Here is a 14643-nt window from a genome sequence, read left to right as displayed (position 1 = left end):
GAAGCTGAAGCCAAGAGGGAGACGTCCTCAGTATATCAGTAGAGGGTTTATACGCACGGACTTTGCAGTGCCTCCTGCCTAACCTATATGGCTTTGAACAGCCTCAGCCCCTGGAGCCAGAGGTCAGCTTACAGGGGTCCCTGTCCCCCCCTTCTTGCTATGGGAGCCAGGCTCTGTTACAGGATGATCTTTAATCCCCAGGCTGCTGGAGGAGGGTGGGGAGCCCAGGTGTGCCATCAGCGGGGGACAAAGGGACACAGTGAGGAGGTGCAAGAGCTGTCACCAGGTGTACAGAGTGGCAGGAAGGCAGGGTCCTGACTGATGGCCTCACCTTTTGTCATGAGGGACCCTACAGCAGCTTCACAGTAGCCAGAAGGGGCTGACGCTAGACACTCACTGCAGGGACTCCTTCTCCTGCCTCCTGTGAGCCTTGACTCTAGCCCTGGGAGGTGGTGCCAGGCACTCCTGACACAGAAAGTAGACTGTGAGGTACAAAGAAGAGGCAGGGAGGGAGGGGGCTCTAGAAGGGGAGGGAAGACAGGGTGGCTCTTGGGGGTGGTGACTCTAGATGGGGAGGGAAAGGAGGGCAGCTCTAGAGTGCCCATGTGTAAAGGACAACATAAGCAATTTGCTGCCTGGATGGAGGCCTGGCAGGGATGAACCCAGAATCCCGCTGACCTTGTCTGGGTGCTCCTGCCTTGACCCAAAGGGGATGCTGCCAACAAGTTCATGCCTGGGAAGCTGCTGCCCATAAGTGGCAGAGGCCCCATTCTGTTCAGACAGAGACACCATCCAGATGAGAATCCCTCTACCAAATCAATCTATAGGCTCAGTACAATTTCACTTGAAAGTAAAATCTTGGTGACCTTTTCTTGAACTTGATAAAGTAATTCTAAAATCCATTTAGAAGATTGTGATGGTTAGTTTAATTGTCAGCTTGCCACAACCTAGAATAAACTGGAAAGAGTCTCAGTGAGGGACTGTCTAGGTCAGGTTGGCCCGTGGGTGGCACGACTCCCTGGACGGGGGTTCACAATTGTGTAAAGATGAAGCAAGCTGGTGGAGCACTAGGAACTACACATGCACACATTCATTTCTCTCTGATCTTGACTGAGGATGTGATGTGACCAGCTGTGTGAAGTTCCTGCCTTGATTTCCCCACAGTGATGACCTGTAACATGGAACTGTGAGTGAAAAGAAAGCCTTTCTCCCCCAGGTTTCCTTTACTCAGGTCGGGGTATTTTATCACTGTAATGGAAATGAACCAGAACAAATATTAACTGCTAAGAATATCTTTAAGTAAAAAAAGCACTCTGCTGTGTATCAGATACTAAAGTGTATTTTAAAAGCCAAGATTACTGGGTGGGCATGGTGGCACACACCTATAGTTCCAGCACTTAGAGAATAAAGTGGGCTCTGGCTGCCTTTATCAGTAAAAAGAAAAACAAGGCAAAGTCATAATTACTGAAAATTGATTAAAAAATAAAAAGAAACAGACCCCCCCCCAGGTTTAGATTCTCTTATGTGTAAAGAGTTAATACACATTAACACACAGGAAGCAGTGAGTCCTTGGGGACCACCAAACAAATGCCACCAGGCAACTTTTCAGTGATCTGGGCAATGACAGATTCAGAATTTACTCTCAGTCATACACTATAGCTTCAAAAGGAAGAAATCAGCCAGAACGTCCCAGAAGGAAATATGACCATTTATCAAATCACTAAGAACCTCTGATGCTTGAGCCAAGCCAGGTGGTGCAGGCCTGTCACCAGATGCTTGGTTATGGAGGCAGAAGGACCACAAATCCAAAGCCAGCCAGGGCTACAGAATGAGTTCAAGGCCAGCCTGGACACTCTGTAAGACTATATATCAAAATAAAAAGTAAAAGAGGGCTTGTGGCATGACTTAGTGGTAGAGCACTTGCCTAGAATTCCCCAGTGAGGAGCTGGGGACATGACCCAGTGGTAGAGCATCTGCCTAGAATCCCCCAGTGAGGGGCTGGGATGTGGCTCTGTGGTAGACTGCCGTCCAACACAGATGAGGGCCCTGGGTACAATCTTCAGACTGAACAGCAACAACAAAAAGACTTTCTAAGTAAAAGTAATGAAATAAAATAGATGAGACTTAAATTTAACCATTCTATACAAAAACTATCACTTTTAGGTTATGTTCCTATATAAAACAATGCAAAAGTTATCATGAGACAATTCTGACGAGAGATGTGTGACCATCTCCCTTTTCAATAGCCAAGAATCTCACACCTATAGGAGAGGCTGTGGGTTTTAGGCCTAGTTAGTTTTTAGGCCTTATACGGAAAAGTAATAGTTTTGGCCATTATCTGTGTGTGATGGTCTGAATGAAGCAGTTTCAGCCACCCTGAGGAGACTTGGTTCATCCTTGGCTCCTGGCGACCACGCCCTCAGCCTGGCTGTCCCCTTCCTTGCACCTCACAGCCTCCAGAGCCATGTCTCTTTCCATGTGGTGCCCAGCTTTCTGCACTTGGCAGAGCGCCTGGAGACTGAATTTGCCCGCTGATGAGACTCCCACCAGGCAATGCCCTTCAATGGTATCTACACAGGCTACCTTGAGGTGACGCCAGGTGGAGATGCAGTGGGAACACAGAGCCAATTTCTGGGAGAGACAAAGAACATGAGTGTGGCCCTGTCTTCGCTATGAAGATGGGCGAGCACGAGGACAGCGGGCTGCTGACCCCTGAGGGTCAGAGTCAGGCACATGGTGTACCCCAGGGGCTGAGTCCTGCCACAGAGCTGATGTCCTGGCTGCATCTGTGTGCACAGTGGCCTGCCATCCATTCATACCTCCATTCTCCTCCTGTGGCGTTGCCTGGCTTCAAGCATGTTCTGTCAGACTCTGCATCTAAGCACTGATTCCACTTTGGGAAATGATAAAATGGTGGTTACACTCGGGTGCACATAGCTATCTAACAATGCACACACAAGCATGTGTGCACACAAAGTGAGCCCAACATGGACATGATATACAAGACTAGCCTCCTGAGGGGACCTGAAGAAGGGACCCCTGCTAGCCACCACAGGCTATAGCCCAGGGCGTACAGACGCCCACCAAGAATAGCAGTAGGATGCCCAAGGAGCACAGCAAGACCCCAAAGCAGGTGGCCTGCTAAACTAATGGAAACCAGTATTCTGCACAGAATTGGAAAGGGCCTCAGGTCTCCTAACGGGGCTTCAGCATGTAAGTAAGAGCTTGGGAGGAGCCAAGAAAATAGGCCCTTTAAGGGGAACACAGCCTGGCGCACGCCTTTAATCCCAGGACTCAGGAGGTAAAGGCAGGCAGATCTCTGTGGGTTCAAGGCCAGCCTGGTCTACATAGTGAGTTCCAGGCCAGCTGGGGTCTCAAAAGACCGAAAAAAAAAAAAAAAAAAAAAAAAAAGGAGGAACACAGCCACAGAAGCAAGCCTACAGCGTCAGATATCACTGTGAGATTTATAGGAGCCTGAGGGGCCGGGAGCTGGAAAACACCTGTCCAGGTCCTTTATGGCCCATTATATCCTTCCATTGACATACACTGAGTCCACCAGAACCAGCTTTGCAGCACAGGGCTTTCTCACCCTTGACCTTGGCAAAACAGCAATCACTATGTCTTCAGCTTTGAAAGATGTCTGCCTACGTGCTGAGGAATGGCTGCAGTTTTAGGAGAAATTGAAGAGCAATTTTCTGATACCGGGGATGGATCCCAGGGCCTCACACAAGCGAGGCAAGAGCTCAACTGCTGAGCCACTCCCTGGGGGATTCTAGGCTGGTCCTCTACCACTGAGCGACACCCCGTCCCTCACTGGGAGAGTGCCTAGGCAGGTATTCTACCACTGAGCCACACCCCAACCCCAGCCTCTCACTGAGGGAGTCTCGGCAGGCACCAGTTTTTGGTAGTTCAGCTATGTTCCAACAAAACTTTATTTATGGCACCAAGCTCTGAATTTCATAGGTTTTAATCAATCACAAAATATTCTTGAGGCTTTTAGAAAACTAACAAATTTATTTTTTAGAACAATGTTAGGTTTTAAAGAAATTGAGCAGAAAATATGGTTCTCCTATGGGTCCACTCCCCAAGCCTATATCCAGCAATACTTTGCTGCTCTGCCTGGGGAAGTGGGTCTGCCTCAGGGACCTACCTGCTCAGCTGGCATCTCCCTGTGGTTTCACAACACTGGATGTAGGGGTCCAAAGAACAGAAGCTGACACCTCCCAGAAGAGGACACAGGCCATGGTGAACAGCCCATAGGACACGATGAGCAGCAAACAGGACAAGGTAAACAGCCCACATCTCCCCTCTCATTCAAGCTACCCAGGGTCCATATTTGCAGCCCTAATCACCTAAGAGCAGACTGAGCCCTGGGAGGTGATGGCCCACCCCCAGAAGGACCAGGAACTGTGACTGGCCTGGTCCAATATGAGCTAACGCGCTGATTTCTGGGACATCTCTGGCCCTCCCTTGCCACCAGAGCTTAGTCAGGCTTCAGAGCTGGGGTCACCAGAAGCAGGTGAATCAAGGCTGGAGCAGCAGCCCTGACGTGACATGGGACAAGCAGACAGGAGGCCAATGCAAGAGAATGCAGAGTTCAATACTGGCCTGAGCTACATGGGAAAAACCTGTCTCAGCCCCCTGCCCCTAAATCCCAAACTAGGTCCTGGGGGTGGGCCATCACCTCCCAGGGCTCAGTCTGCTCTTAGGTCTTTCCAGAACAGAGAAGCTAGGAGTAAAGGAAGAGCTCCCTACAAGTAGATCCCTTCTTCCCTCTCCTCTCCAGGGACACCTTTGGGATCTGCTGGACCCAGCCAGGCAGTGACAGACTTGATCAACGTGTCACTCTGACAAGATGAGACTATTTTAATATTAATGCACTGCCTAATTATCCTGCAATTAACCAGCTCCCTAGCATGGACCAGAGACAGTAGGGGCTATGCAGACAGCCAGGACAACATTGTGAGGCTAGGCTTGGGTCCCTGCTCACAGGGTTGGCCTTTGTCAGGAAAAGCCAGAAAAAAACCCCACCTGAAAGCTTTCCTGCCCAAGTCTCAGTCCAGCTGCTAAGGGAGTCCCAAAAGGCAGGGGTCACATTTTGTTTCAGAATCCTCTCTGGACCCAGGACCCTAATCCCTTCCCTTCCTCTTCTCTTCTGAGGTACCGGGGATGGAACCTATGGCCTCATGTGTGTTAGCCAAGCACTCTGCCACTGAGCTCCCCTGGGCTCAAATACAGGAGGCCCAAGGGTCCAGGTATGCACTAGGCCTTTACCAACAACTGAGCAATGGGGAAGCCATGGCCATCTGTCCACTGCTGCCTGGCATCCCACAACAAGGTATCTGTAACAGGTTACCTCAAAGGAGAGAGGCTGCTGCCCAGCAGGCACAGACAGAGTCCTGGGTAGGAGGAAAGTGCAGGCCAGGGGTGATAGATAGAAAATGATTTGCTAAAACCCTCACACATCCCCGAGACCTCTTCACAGGTATCTACCTGTCATTGTGATAGTCCTATCACGCTGGTTTCTCACAAGAAGGGGTCCATGGTGACCCAACTCTCCTTTTTCTCCCTAGCTGGTAGGTGGTCAGCACTGTGTGCAGACACCTCTCTGACTGAGGCCTCTTTAGAGGCCTCCCCAGTCTCCACTTGGGTTTTATTCCTTTTAACTTTATACTTTACTGTTAGAGATTGGTCTCCTTGTAGCCCAGGCTGGCCTTGAACTCCCTATGTAGCCAAGGATGACTTTGAACGACAGCTTCTCCTGTCTCTAGCTGGGATTACATGCATGAACCACCACATCTGGTTTATGGGGTGCTGGAGATGAATCCAAGGCTTTGTGCATACCAGGCAAGCACTCTACCAGCTGAGCCTCATCCCCAGCATGTAGACTCAGTTTTTATGTGAAACTCTCATTTTAGAGCCAAGAGTGGCAATCAGGCAATGGCATCTTCCACATATCAACTCCTGCCCTTTCCCAGAGATCCTCGTGCTTACCCCTTGCGGCTGTTTGCACAGGGACTGAACACTGCTTGTCAGTCCTCTAAGGCATGCATCCATTTCCTCTTCAGGATCTGATAGCTTGAGTGTTCCCCATCTTCCCACAATGGAGACCGGGATGTCCTTCACCCCTCCATCTGTAGCTCCATGCCTACTGGCTCCTGATCATGCTCAGTTCCAGCCCCTGTGCCCCCGTAGTCACAGTAGTGGTGATCAGAGCCAGGCCATATAGAAACTGACAACTGCTTTCTACATACTCTTCTGTCCCTTCCCCCTGGGGTTAACTGTGGTCTTTGGTTCCTACTTTCTCAGTGTCCTACCAACTCATTACTAATTCGAGCACTGCTTCACTGGTATGTATCTGGCACTTCCTGACCTCTTCTGTGAGGCAGCAAACATAAGAAATGCATGTGGCACACAGGGCTGGGGAGGTAGCTACATGCCACCAAAGGCAACAGCAGCCCAGGGACCAGGGACCAGAAGCTAGCAACTGGTACCTGGTCCATGGCTATGGAAGGCTCTGGTCTACATCTCTCTAGACATTCCATGTGTCATGAGCTGAGGAAGTCACAGGACCACGGCTCACACCAACCATGTTTCCTGCCCTCAAGGCTTGCTGCCCCACTGTGATGGTTAATACCGACCATCAGCTTGACAGGATCCAGAATCATTCAGGTGACAAACTTCCGGGTGTGTCTGCGAGGGAGTTTGTAGATTGGGTTAACTGAGATGGGAAGCCCCACCCTGAATGTGGGCAGCACCGTCCCCTGGCCTGGGGTCCTGGACTGAATAAAAAGGAGAAAGTGAGCTGAGCAGCAGCATCCATCTCTCTGCTTCCTGACTGTGGATGCCATGGGAGCAGCTGCCCCAGGCTCCTACCCCCATGCCTTCCCACCATGATGAACTGTATTCTCAAACTCTGAGTCACAATTACCTTTCTTCCCTTAAGTTGCTTTCGTTACATCAGTAATATAAGTAACTTACACAGCCAGGAGCTCTTTCCTGTTTCCCAGAGTCTACATCTTTCTTGGTTTATGTCCTCATCTAACTGGAGTCCATCCTCAAGTAGCTTCCTGAGAAAGGGCATACAGGAGGCAAATGCTTGAAGACTATGACTATCCGAAAGTGCACGCACCCCTTCCTTTAGACCTGAAAGCGGATGCCACATAGGTCTAAGCACCAAGTCACTTTCCTTTGGGTATCTGAAGGGGCCACTCACTCTTCCTGGGAGTTCTGTCTCCCGATCATCTGACAAGTGATGTGCTCTTCTGCTCTCTGGGAGTTCACAGCCTCTGCTTTGTGCCTGATGTTCTGGAGATCCATGATGAGGTATGAGAGTGAGGACTCTCTAGGCATCTTCCAGGATGTGAAGCCGACTCCTATCCTCTGGAAAGCATCCTGTCTGCCCTCAACCTCCTGTCTCCTCTGTACTTCCCTCAGGACCTGACCTAGACCCACATAATCACCTTTCTCTATTTTTCAGCTTGCTATTTTTGTTTAACTTTTAGATAGTTTCTCTTGTATCCTTCTGTGAGGAACGGCATACGTACACATGTGTGCACATGCATGTGGAGGCCAGAGGTCAACATCAGGTGTCTTTCTTCGTTACTTTTCACCCTTTTTTGTTTAATTTTGTATGAGTGTATTGCCTGCATGCATGGAAGTGCACCTGTGTCATGCAATGTCCAAGGAGGTCAGAAGAAGGTGTTAGATCCCTTGGAACTAGAGTTATGGACAGTTGTTAGTTGCCATGTGGGTGCTGGGAATTGAACCCAGGTCCTCTGCAAGAGTAGTCGGTGCTCTTAACCACTGAGCCATCTCTCTAGCCCCTCTGCCTTATTTTTTGAGACAGGGTCTCTCATTGAGACCAAAACTCATGTTTCAGCTAGACTGGCTAGCCAGTAAATCCCTAGGATTCACCTGCTTCTACCTCCCCTCACCCCAGCATTGGGGTTATAGGTGCACCACTACGCCCATCCATTATGTGGGCACTGGGGATCTGAACTCAGGTCCTCAGGCTTATGCAGGAAGCACTTCACCCACTGATCTGTCTCCCCAGCCCCTCAATCATCTCTTAGACATCTACTGAGAACTTCACTTAATTCCCAGAGTTTTAAATTTCCTGGAGCTCCCTTTCTTCTCCCCAGCTGTCCTTGGCTCCCTGCCCTAGGGTTAAGAGCCCTGTCTCCCCTCAGTGAGAACCAGGATACAGCATGGTGGTTCTCACGCTGTTGCTCTGATCCTTCCAGAACACATGGCTCTACAGGTTCTGTTTGGCTTTTCCTGATAACAGATTTTTTTTTATTCTGGACATTTGATAATCCCAGATTACAAATGAGTTCCCTGTGGCTTTAGGGTCACCTTGGGACCTGTTTGCATCCTGCCACCCCACTCTGTCCTGGGTCCAGGTCTCCTGTGATGACCAGGCCTCTGCAGGGCCCTCTGTTGGCCTTCTTTGGAACTTAAGGTCAGACCTGTATGGGCATCTGCACAGCCTTCGGGGTAAGCAGCATGTTGGAGTGTACTCTAGCGTTTTTGACTCAGTCAACTGGAGATAGGGCATCAAGAATCTGTACTTTTCAAGTTCCAGGGTGTGAGGGCTGCCACCAGCCTGGGGTCACACTTCAGGGTCCAAGAAATGGCTGGGCTTTGTTTTTGAGTTCTTATCTTTCAGGGTGGGAGGCGTACAGAAGAGGAAGGCCTGATGTCTCTTGGTGAAATTCTTTCCCAAGGACCTCAGGCCTCCTGTCCCATCCCCATCCACCCCAGCGCTACCTGTAGCCGTCTATCCTGGGCCCTCTGGAAGTTTCATATTGCATGTGGTCTGGCTCTCATCCACGCGCACTGGCTTAGAGGTACCCTTCCAAGGCTTCTTGGTCATTAACTACTCAGCTCCACTTTACAGATCTGAAAGCCTGTTGCTGCATTTTCTCTATGGGCATTAAGTTTCATAGAAAACAAGAGCCATCACACATGGTGGCACAGCCCTGTAATCCCAGAATTCTGGAAGCTGAGGTGAAAGGATCACTACAAATTCAAAGCCAGTCCAAGTGACATAACAAGACCCTGCCTCAAAAATACATACATACATACATACATGAATGAGTAACACCTCAACTGCTCTTACTGTGAATTTAGGGGGCTGGAGGTGTGCAGGCACAGGCCCTGTCACCCCTGGACACAGAACCCTCCCACCAGCCCTATGTGTTTTGTTCCCAGCCTCATCTTCAACCAAGTTCACCATAGGCAGCTACTCTGACCTGGGCCTCTGCTGGCCTTCTGACTTCAGGCAAACATGGACTTGGAGACTCTCTATGGACAGCCCTGGGGGGCCTTTGTACCCCGTAGTATGCCTCAGAAGCCTATAGCCTGAGTCCATCTGCTGTGATCTTGAACACTTACCAGGGCAAGACTCCCAGCGGGTACCTGGCTGACAGGAGGATATCCAAAAGCTTGCTGAATAAGAGACAGCTGATGGGCCCTGGCTCAAAGGACCCACCTGTCACACTCTCCAAGGCTCCTCTCAGAGGAAAGAGTGTTCCATGCCTGCCTTTGAGTCTGTCAGGCACACAGACATAGTACAAGCAGAGAGAGCTGTGTGGAAGGAAGATGAGACTCAGTCTGAGCCCCGCCAGGGAGAAGCCCTGGGGTGACAAGTAGAGCTGTCCCCAGCTTAAGGGGGATCAACCTCACGGCGGCCCTATTCCTCTCTTGTATTTTATATGGGCCATACTTAGCCAGCCATCCACAAAGGCCCTTCTGAGGCTGGCAGGTGGGTCCCCCATGCATGGAAAGCTATGGGGGTACCTTGGACTCCCAGAAGAGCCCAGGTAAGTGGCCCAGCTGGGACCCTGGGCTGTGGGGGCCAATGACAGAAAGTGAGTGTGTTGCAGGGGCCTCCTTCCTCTGGCTGCCAAGCTGGTGAAATGGAGAGTCCAGATGTGTGAAGGCTGCAGCCAGCAAGGAGCTCCAAGCTGCGGGGCTCCTCTCGGCTGTGCTGGAAAAGGTTAGTGGCTGGGAGCTGAGAGCACTGGGCTCCCGGCTGCTCTTGCTACGTTTTTACATGTATGCAGGCTCTGGTCTACAGAAAACGAGACAGACAGAACTTAAGGAGGGTCAGTGTAAGTTTCTTCATTCTGAAAACCTGAGATGGGAAGAGGTTGGAAGGTAGAGTGTACACGGCACTGCACTACACTGCACGCCCTCTGCTCACAGGCAGAGCAGTGGTGCAAACCAAACCCATCCTCAAAGATGCTGAGAGGCACAGGGTTCTGCTCCATTCATTTGCCTCTCACGGCTGACCCCCACAGCAATACAGGAACCCCAAGACTCACAAAGGACACTAACAAAATGGAGGGCCCTAGAGCTAAGCACTGATGCTGATGAGGGTTCCAGGGACCATTACAATGAGTACAAGGGGAAACAAGACCATGGATCATAACAATACAGATGACCAGCCATTATGGAGCACTTACTGTATGCCAGACTCTTCTTAGAGTACCTCTGCCCAACAGAGACGGGAGAAAGGGTGCACCACCCCCTTCCACTAAGGCCTGGTTTTTTCTAGAACCCTTGATTTACAACCCCATCTAAGGGCCTCGGAACACTAAGCCCCTGATGAGGGTCTGCCGTGGTCCTACAGACCTGCCCAGGTCCTATGTGACACTGACTTCAAGTACTCTCCCCAAGGCCCAGGGAGGGAATAGACAGCAGAAGGGGCCAACAGAAGCAAGATGAAGACAGAAGGATGTGCCACTGCCACAGGAAGGGCTTTCAGGTGACAGCACGACCCTCCCTAGCTCAAGGATTCTCACTAGAAATGCCACCACCTCCACAGGACTAGAGACATACACAGATAGGGAACAGAAGGCCTTCTCAGGATGAAAAGCAGCTTAGAAGCAAATGTGAGATGTAAATCCCAAGACAACAATAGCCCGCAGCCCCCACCCAGCATAGCTGTCCTGAACATCCCCAAGGGCATATGCAGTAGCAAGACTGGCCTCAGGAGACCAGAGCTTGGGACAGGCAGGTCTGCTGGAGCATCCTGCCCATGGGCACTCAGACAGTGCAGAGATCCTCCCCTGCACCCACAAGTCTGCACTTCTTGCTGGAGCCAGGACCCCATGGCTGCCATGTTTGTGGAAGCTCAAGAGTGAGATTTGGTGGCTATTATACTGCATCAGGGTGACAGGTGCACGTTCCAAGGGTGATCCTGATTTATAGACTAGAGAGGGTGGCAAGAGGCACTGACTGTGCTGGCCTGGATCTCCCCTGGCTTCAAGGCCTGCTTGCAAAGGGCCCTGGGCTCTGTGAGTGTGCTCAGGCCAGTGAACGATGGCCCTGTTTTCTTGGAGGACTGGATTTACTCATGATTAATGGGGCACGTATACACTGATAAATGGTATTAATTTGTTTTAGAGGGTTTGAGACGATCTTAGCTGTTTGCAGAGCCTGTGGAGAAGCAGTTTGTCTCAGATGGCTGCAAAGGCCAGTGGGCCTTCATCCAGCCATCCACTCATCCCTACTGCCCCATGAAACTGACTCTTAAGGACACCAGTCCACGAGATGCCAAGAGGTGGGCGAGAGGACTTACCTGCTACCTCCTTGAATGAGGGCAGGCTGGCAGCACCCTCCAGGTCAGCAGGGATGGAGCCCCCTCTCTCCAGGGTGTGCACGAGCCCCCGTAATCGCTCACACTCCTCCTGCAGCCGGTCACGGTCCTCACGCAGGCGTTGCCTGGCTGCGCTAGCTGGGTTCAGGCTCAGATGTAGCACTTTGGTTCGACTTTGGTCATAGTCACCCTGGAGGAACAAGAACATCACAGTCACCTTGGGGTGGTTAGACTCCTGAGGCTTTAGGAACAAGGACAGAAGAAAGGAGGTACTCAGCAATACAGAGCACAAGCATGGGGAGTCACGGTAGCCGATGCATCTTGGGTGGAGCATGACAAGGTGTGGTGCTCAAAGCTGCTGCACCAGCCCTATCTGAATACTCTCTGCACAGGTGGGTCCTTCACAAATCTGCATTCTGCTGGCTCTTACCTTGACAAGGGACTGAACTGGGGAGAGAAAACAAGCAAACCCATCATCACACCCTTGGATGATTACAGACACTCCGAGGAACGAGGCCTGATCCTACCAGGTGTCTCAACAAGTTACAAGAATCTGTGTCCAAGACTGGGCAGCATCAGAGTGAAGGTCAACAGGATGCACCTGACATTAGCCTCTCACCACACAAACACCAACTCTAGGAAGGCACATCTACAAAACGTTAAGAGCTTAAGGAACTCATAATGGTACACCATCTTCATGACTGTACAATGGTCAGATTGGACTCAGAAGTACCAGTATGAGAGATATAACAAAAGCTGGTACAGTGGCAGCACTGTGGAAGATGAGGCAGGAGGATTATGGGTTTGAGGCCAGACTGGACTAGAGAGACCCCATCTAGAAGGAGGGAGGGAGGGAGAGATTACCCATGTGTGAGCACCCCAGGCCCTAGAGGCAGGAGCAGCAGAGGAGGCTCTGTGAAGCTTATATCCAGAAGATGCTCAGAACCCAAAAGTAAATGAAAAAAACGTCAGTCACTGGAAAATGGACAAAACATGTGAACAGGCCCTTCATATCAGACAGGACCCAGGGGCTGGTGGGCACAGAGGCAGCCGGTGCTCCCGGAACTAAGCTGCCATGGGCTACTGTTTCTCTATATCACCAAAAAGCAGTGGGCCTGTACTTGAGGTACCTCACTGAGGCCCCATCCTGCCAGCCCTTGGCCAAAGCTCTAGGTTTGGTTCCAGGAGGAGAGTGGGAAGGGCATGGGAGAGGGATCCCACCCTCCAAAACTAAAGCAGCTTCAGATTACTTCATATAAGCAAAGTAACCAGTCTGCAGTCCCCTAGGGGAGAGTGGGCTGGGGGCAGTAAGTGGCAGAAAGTGCCAGAGCCACACACAGGGAGCAGTGGGGCCACTTCCTGAGTATGCTCTCATCATGGGAGAGAAGGACAGAGGGAGCGGGGAGGGAGGAGGCCTGGGAGGAGGGAAGGAGGTGGGAGCAAGCCTGGCAGGCTCTTGAGGGGTTTCGTGAGAATCTTGTAAAGCCCTAGGGATGAAGAGGCTCCTGGAACGCTAGCTGATTTCCCAGCTTTAGGGTTGAAAGAGACTGTTACTCAGGCAATTTCAACAGTCCATTATTCCATGTAATTTTAAGTCAGGGGAGATAGCCAAGCATGTGAAATCCATCACTCATGCCCGCTGTGAGAGCCCTGGGGCTGGACAAGCACTTGGCATCCCTCCTGGGGCCAAGTCCGAGGAGCTGGGCAGAGGAACAGCGCCCAGCCCGGCACTGCCCATGGAGCCAGATGGTTGCAGGGCTCCTGTCTGTGTCTGTCCCCACTGCCCACTGTGTGGCTTGGTGAGAAGCAGCCACAGAAGACAGGCGTGGGAACTGGCACCAGCAAGCAGGTCAGAGCACCAATGAAACAGCGCTCACCCAAACACAAGTGAGATTTTCATGTGGCCCAAGATGCTCTTGATTTTCCTTTTAAGGACTTTTAAAAAGATGTAAAAACCCATGCTCAGTTTATGTGCTATATGGGCTGGCTGGCTGGCTCTGGGGACCCTAATGCTGAGGGCAGGGTGATGGACACATCTTCTTCCTGACAGAAACGCTCCTGTCCCCAGGGCAGGCACAAGTCCTCAGGGCCCAAGAGCTACAATGGTGGTCTCTTCTTGCTCACCCACCTGAGGATTCAACGTGTTGAACTGAAGTGAGGTCCTGAGAAGAGCCAGGCAGAGGGCCACAGGGACCATCCTGGAAGCCATCTGTGTTGTCCTAGACAGGATCAAACCTCCCAGGCCTCGACCCCCCAAAAGGCAAGCATGGGAGATCCACATGTGGCCAGAAACCACATGGTGATGCAGCCAGAGCTGGCCTCTGATCCCAGATGGTGGCTGACCAGCTGGGGACCAGGATCTGGGCTGTGCAAAGGCACTGTGCCATGCAGGCTAGAAACAAACCCCTAACCTTCACTGTAGTCTGCTTTCCACAGAGCAGTGGTGTGATAACAGTAAAGCCAAGTGAATAGGGCCACACACACACACTAATAATATCAGGTCAGATTCTGCAGCCCAGATTCCACCTCCCGCCAGCGGGCCCAGTGTCATCAATAGCCCAAGTGTCTGTGCCTAGAGCCAGAACGAAACAGAAACTGTGCTGCTAACTGGGGCCTAGAGCAAGCAGCTCCTGAATCCCCACATTGGGCAAGAGCTCTTAGAGCACAGAAGACAGATAGCAACCAACACTGACATACTCTATAGACACACACATGTACCTCCATCTACAGACTGACTGGATTTTCTTTGCTGGATTCTCAGAGACAGCAAAGTCCTTTAGAGACACAGGAGATGGGAACTGGGACCCTGAGTGGGACAGATGGGGATACGGGCTCTGTCCATAGGAATCACAATCCCCACTGTCCATGTCAGGGACACAGTTGTCCCCGTGTACCTGTGAGTCAGATCAAGTCTCCATGCAAATATGACACAGAGAAGTGGTAAAGGCTTGCAACATGACCATAGTCCCACAGGGCCTGGTGTCTGCCAGAGGCACAGGCCACTCAGAACCTTCCACACCATCCTAAGAACACAA

General features: G+C 51.2%; 1 protein-coding gene across 4 annotated transcripts in view; it reads right to left on the bottom strand.

Moving 5' to 3' along the window:
• Window positions 1-14643, bottom strand: part of Mad1l1 (mitotic arrest deficient 1 like 1) — a 368748-nt gene that overhangs the window by 84396 nt on the left and 269709 nt on the right. For all 4 annotated transcript variants that reach the window (XM_029555183.1, XM_008851411.3, XM_029555181.1 and 1 more), the window contains one exon: window positions 11591-11798. In XM_029555183.1, the coding sequence (XP_029411043.1) occupies window positions 11591-11798 (208 nt within the window). The remainder of the gene's footprint in view (window positions 1-11590; window positions 11799-14643) is intronic.

Source organism: Nannospalax galili, unplaced genomic scaffold (assembly GCF_000622305.1).
Source record: "Nannospalax galili isolate Female #2095 unplaced genomic scaffold, S.galili_v1.0 scaffold664, whole genome shotgun sequence".
Classification (NCBI taxonomy): domain Eukaryota; kingdom Metazoa; phylum Chordata; class Mammalia; order Rodentia; family Spalacidae; genus Nannospalax; species Nannospalax galili.
Note: the sequence above shows the minus strand (reverse complement) of the source record. Positions and strands in the feature narration are given on the sequence as shown.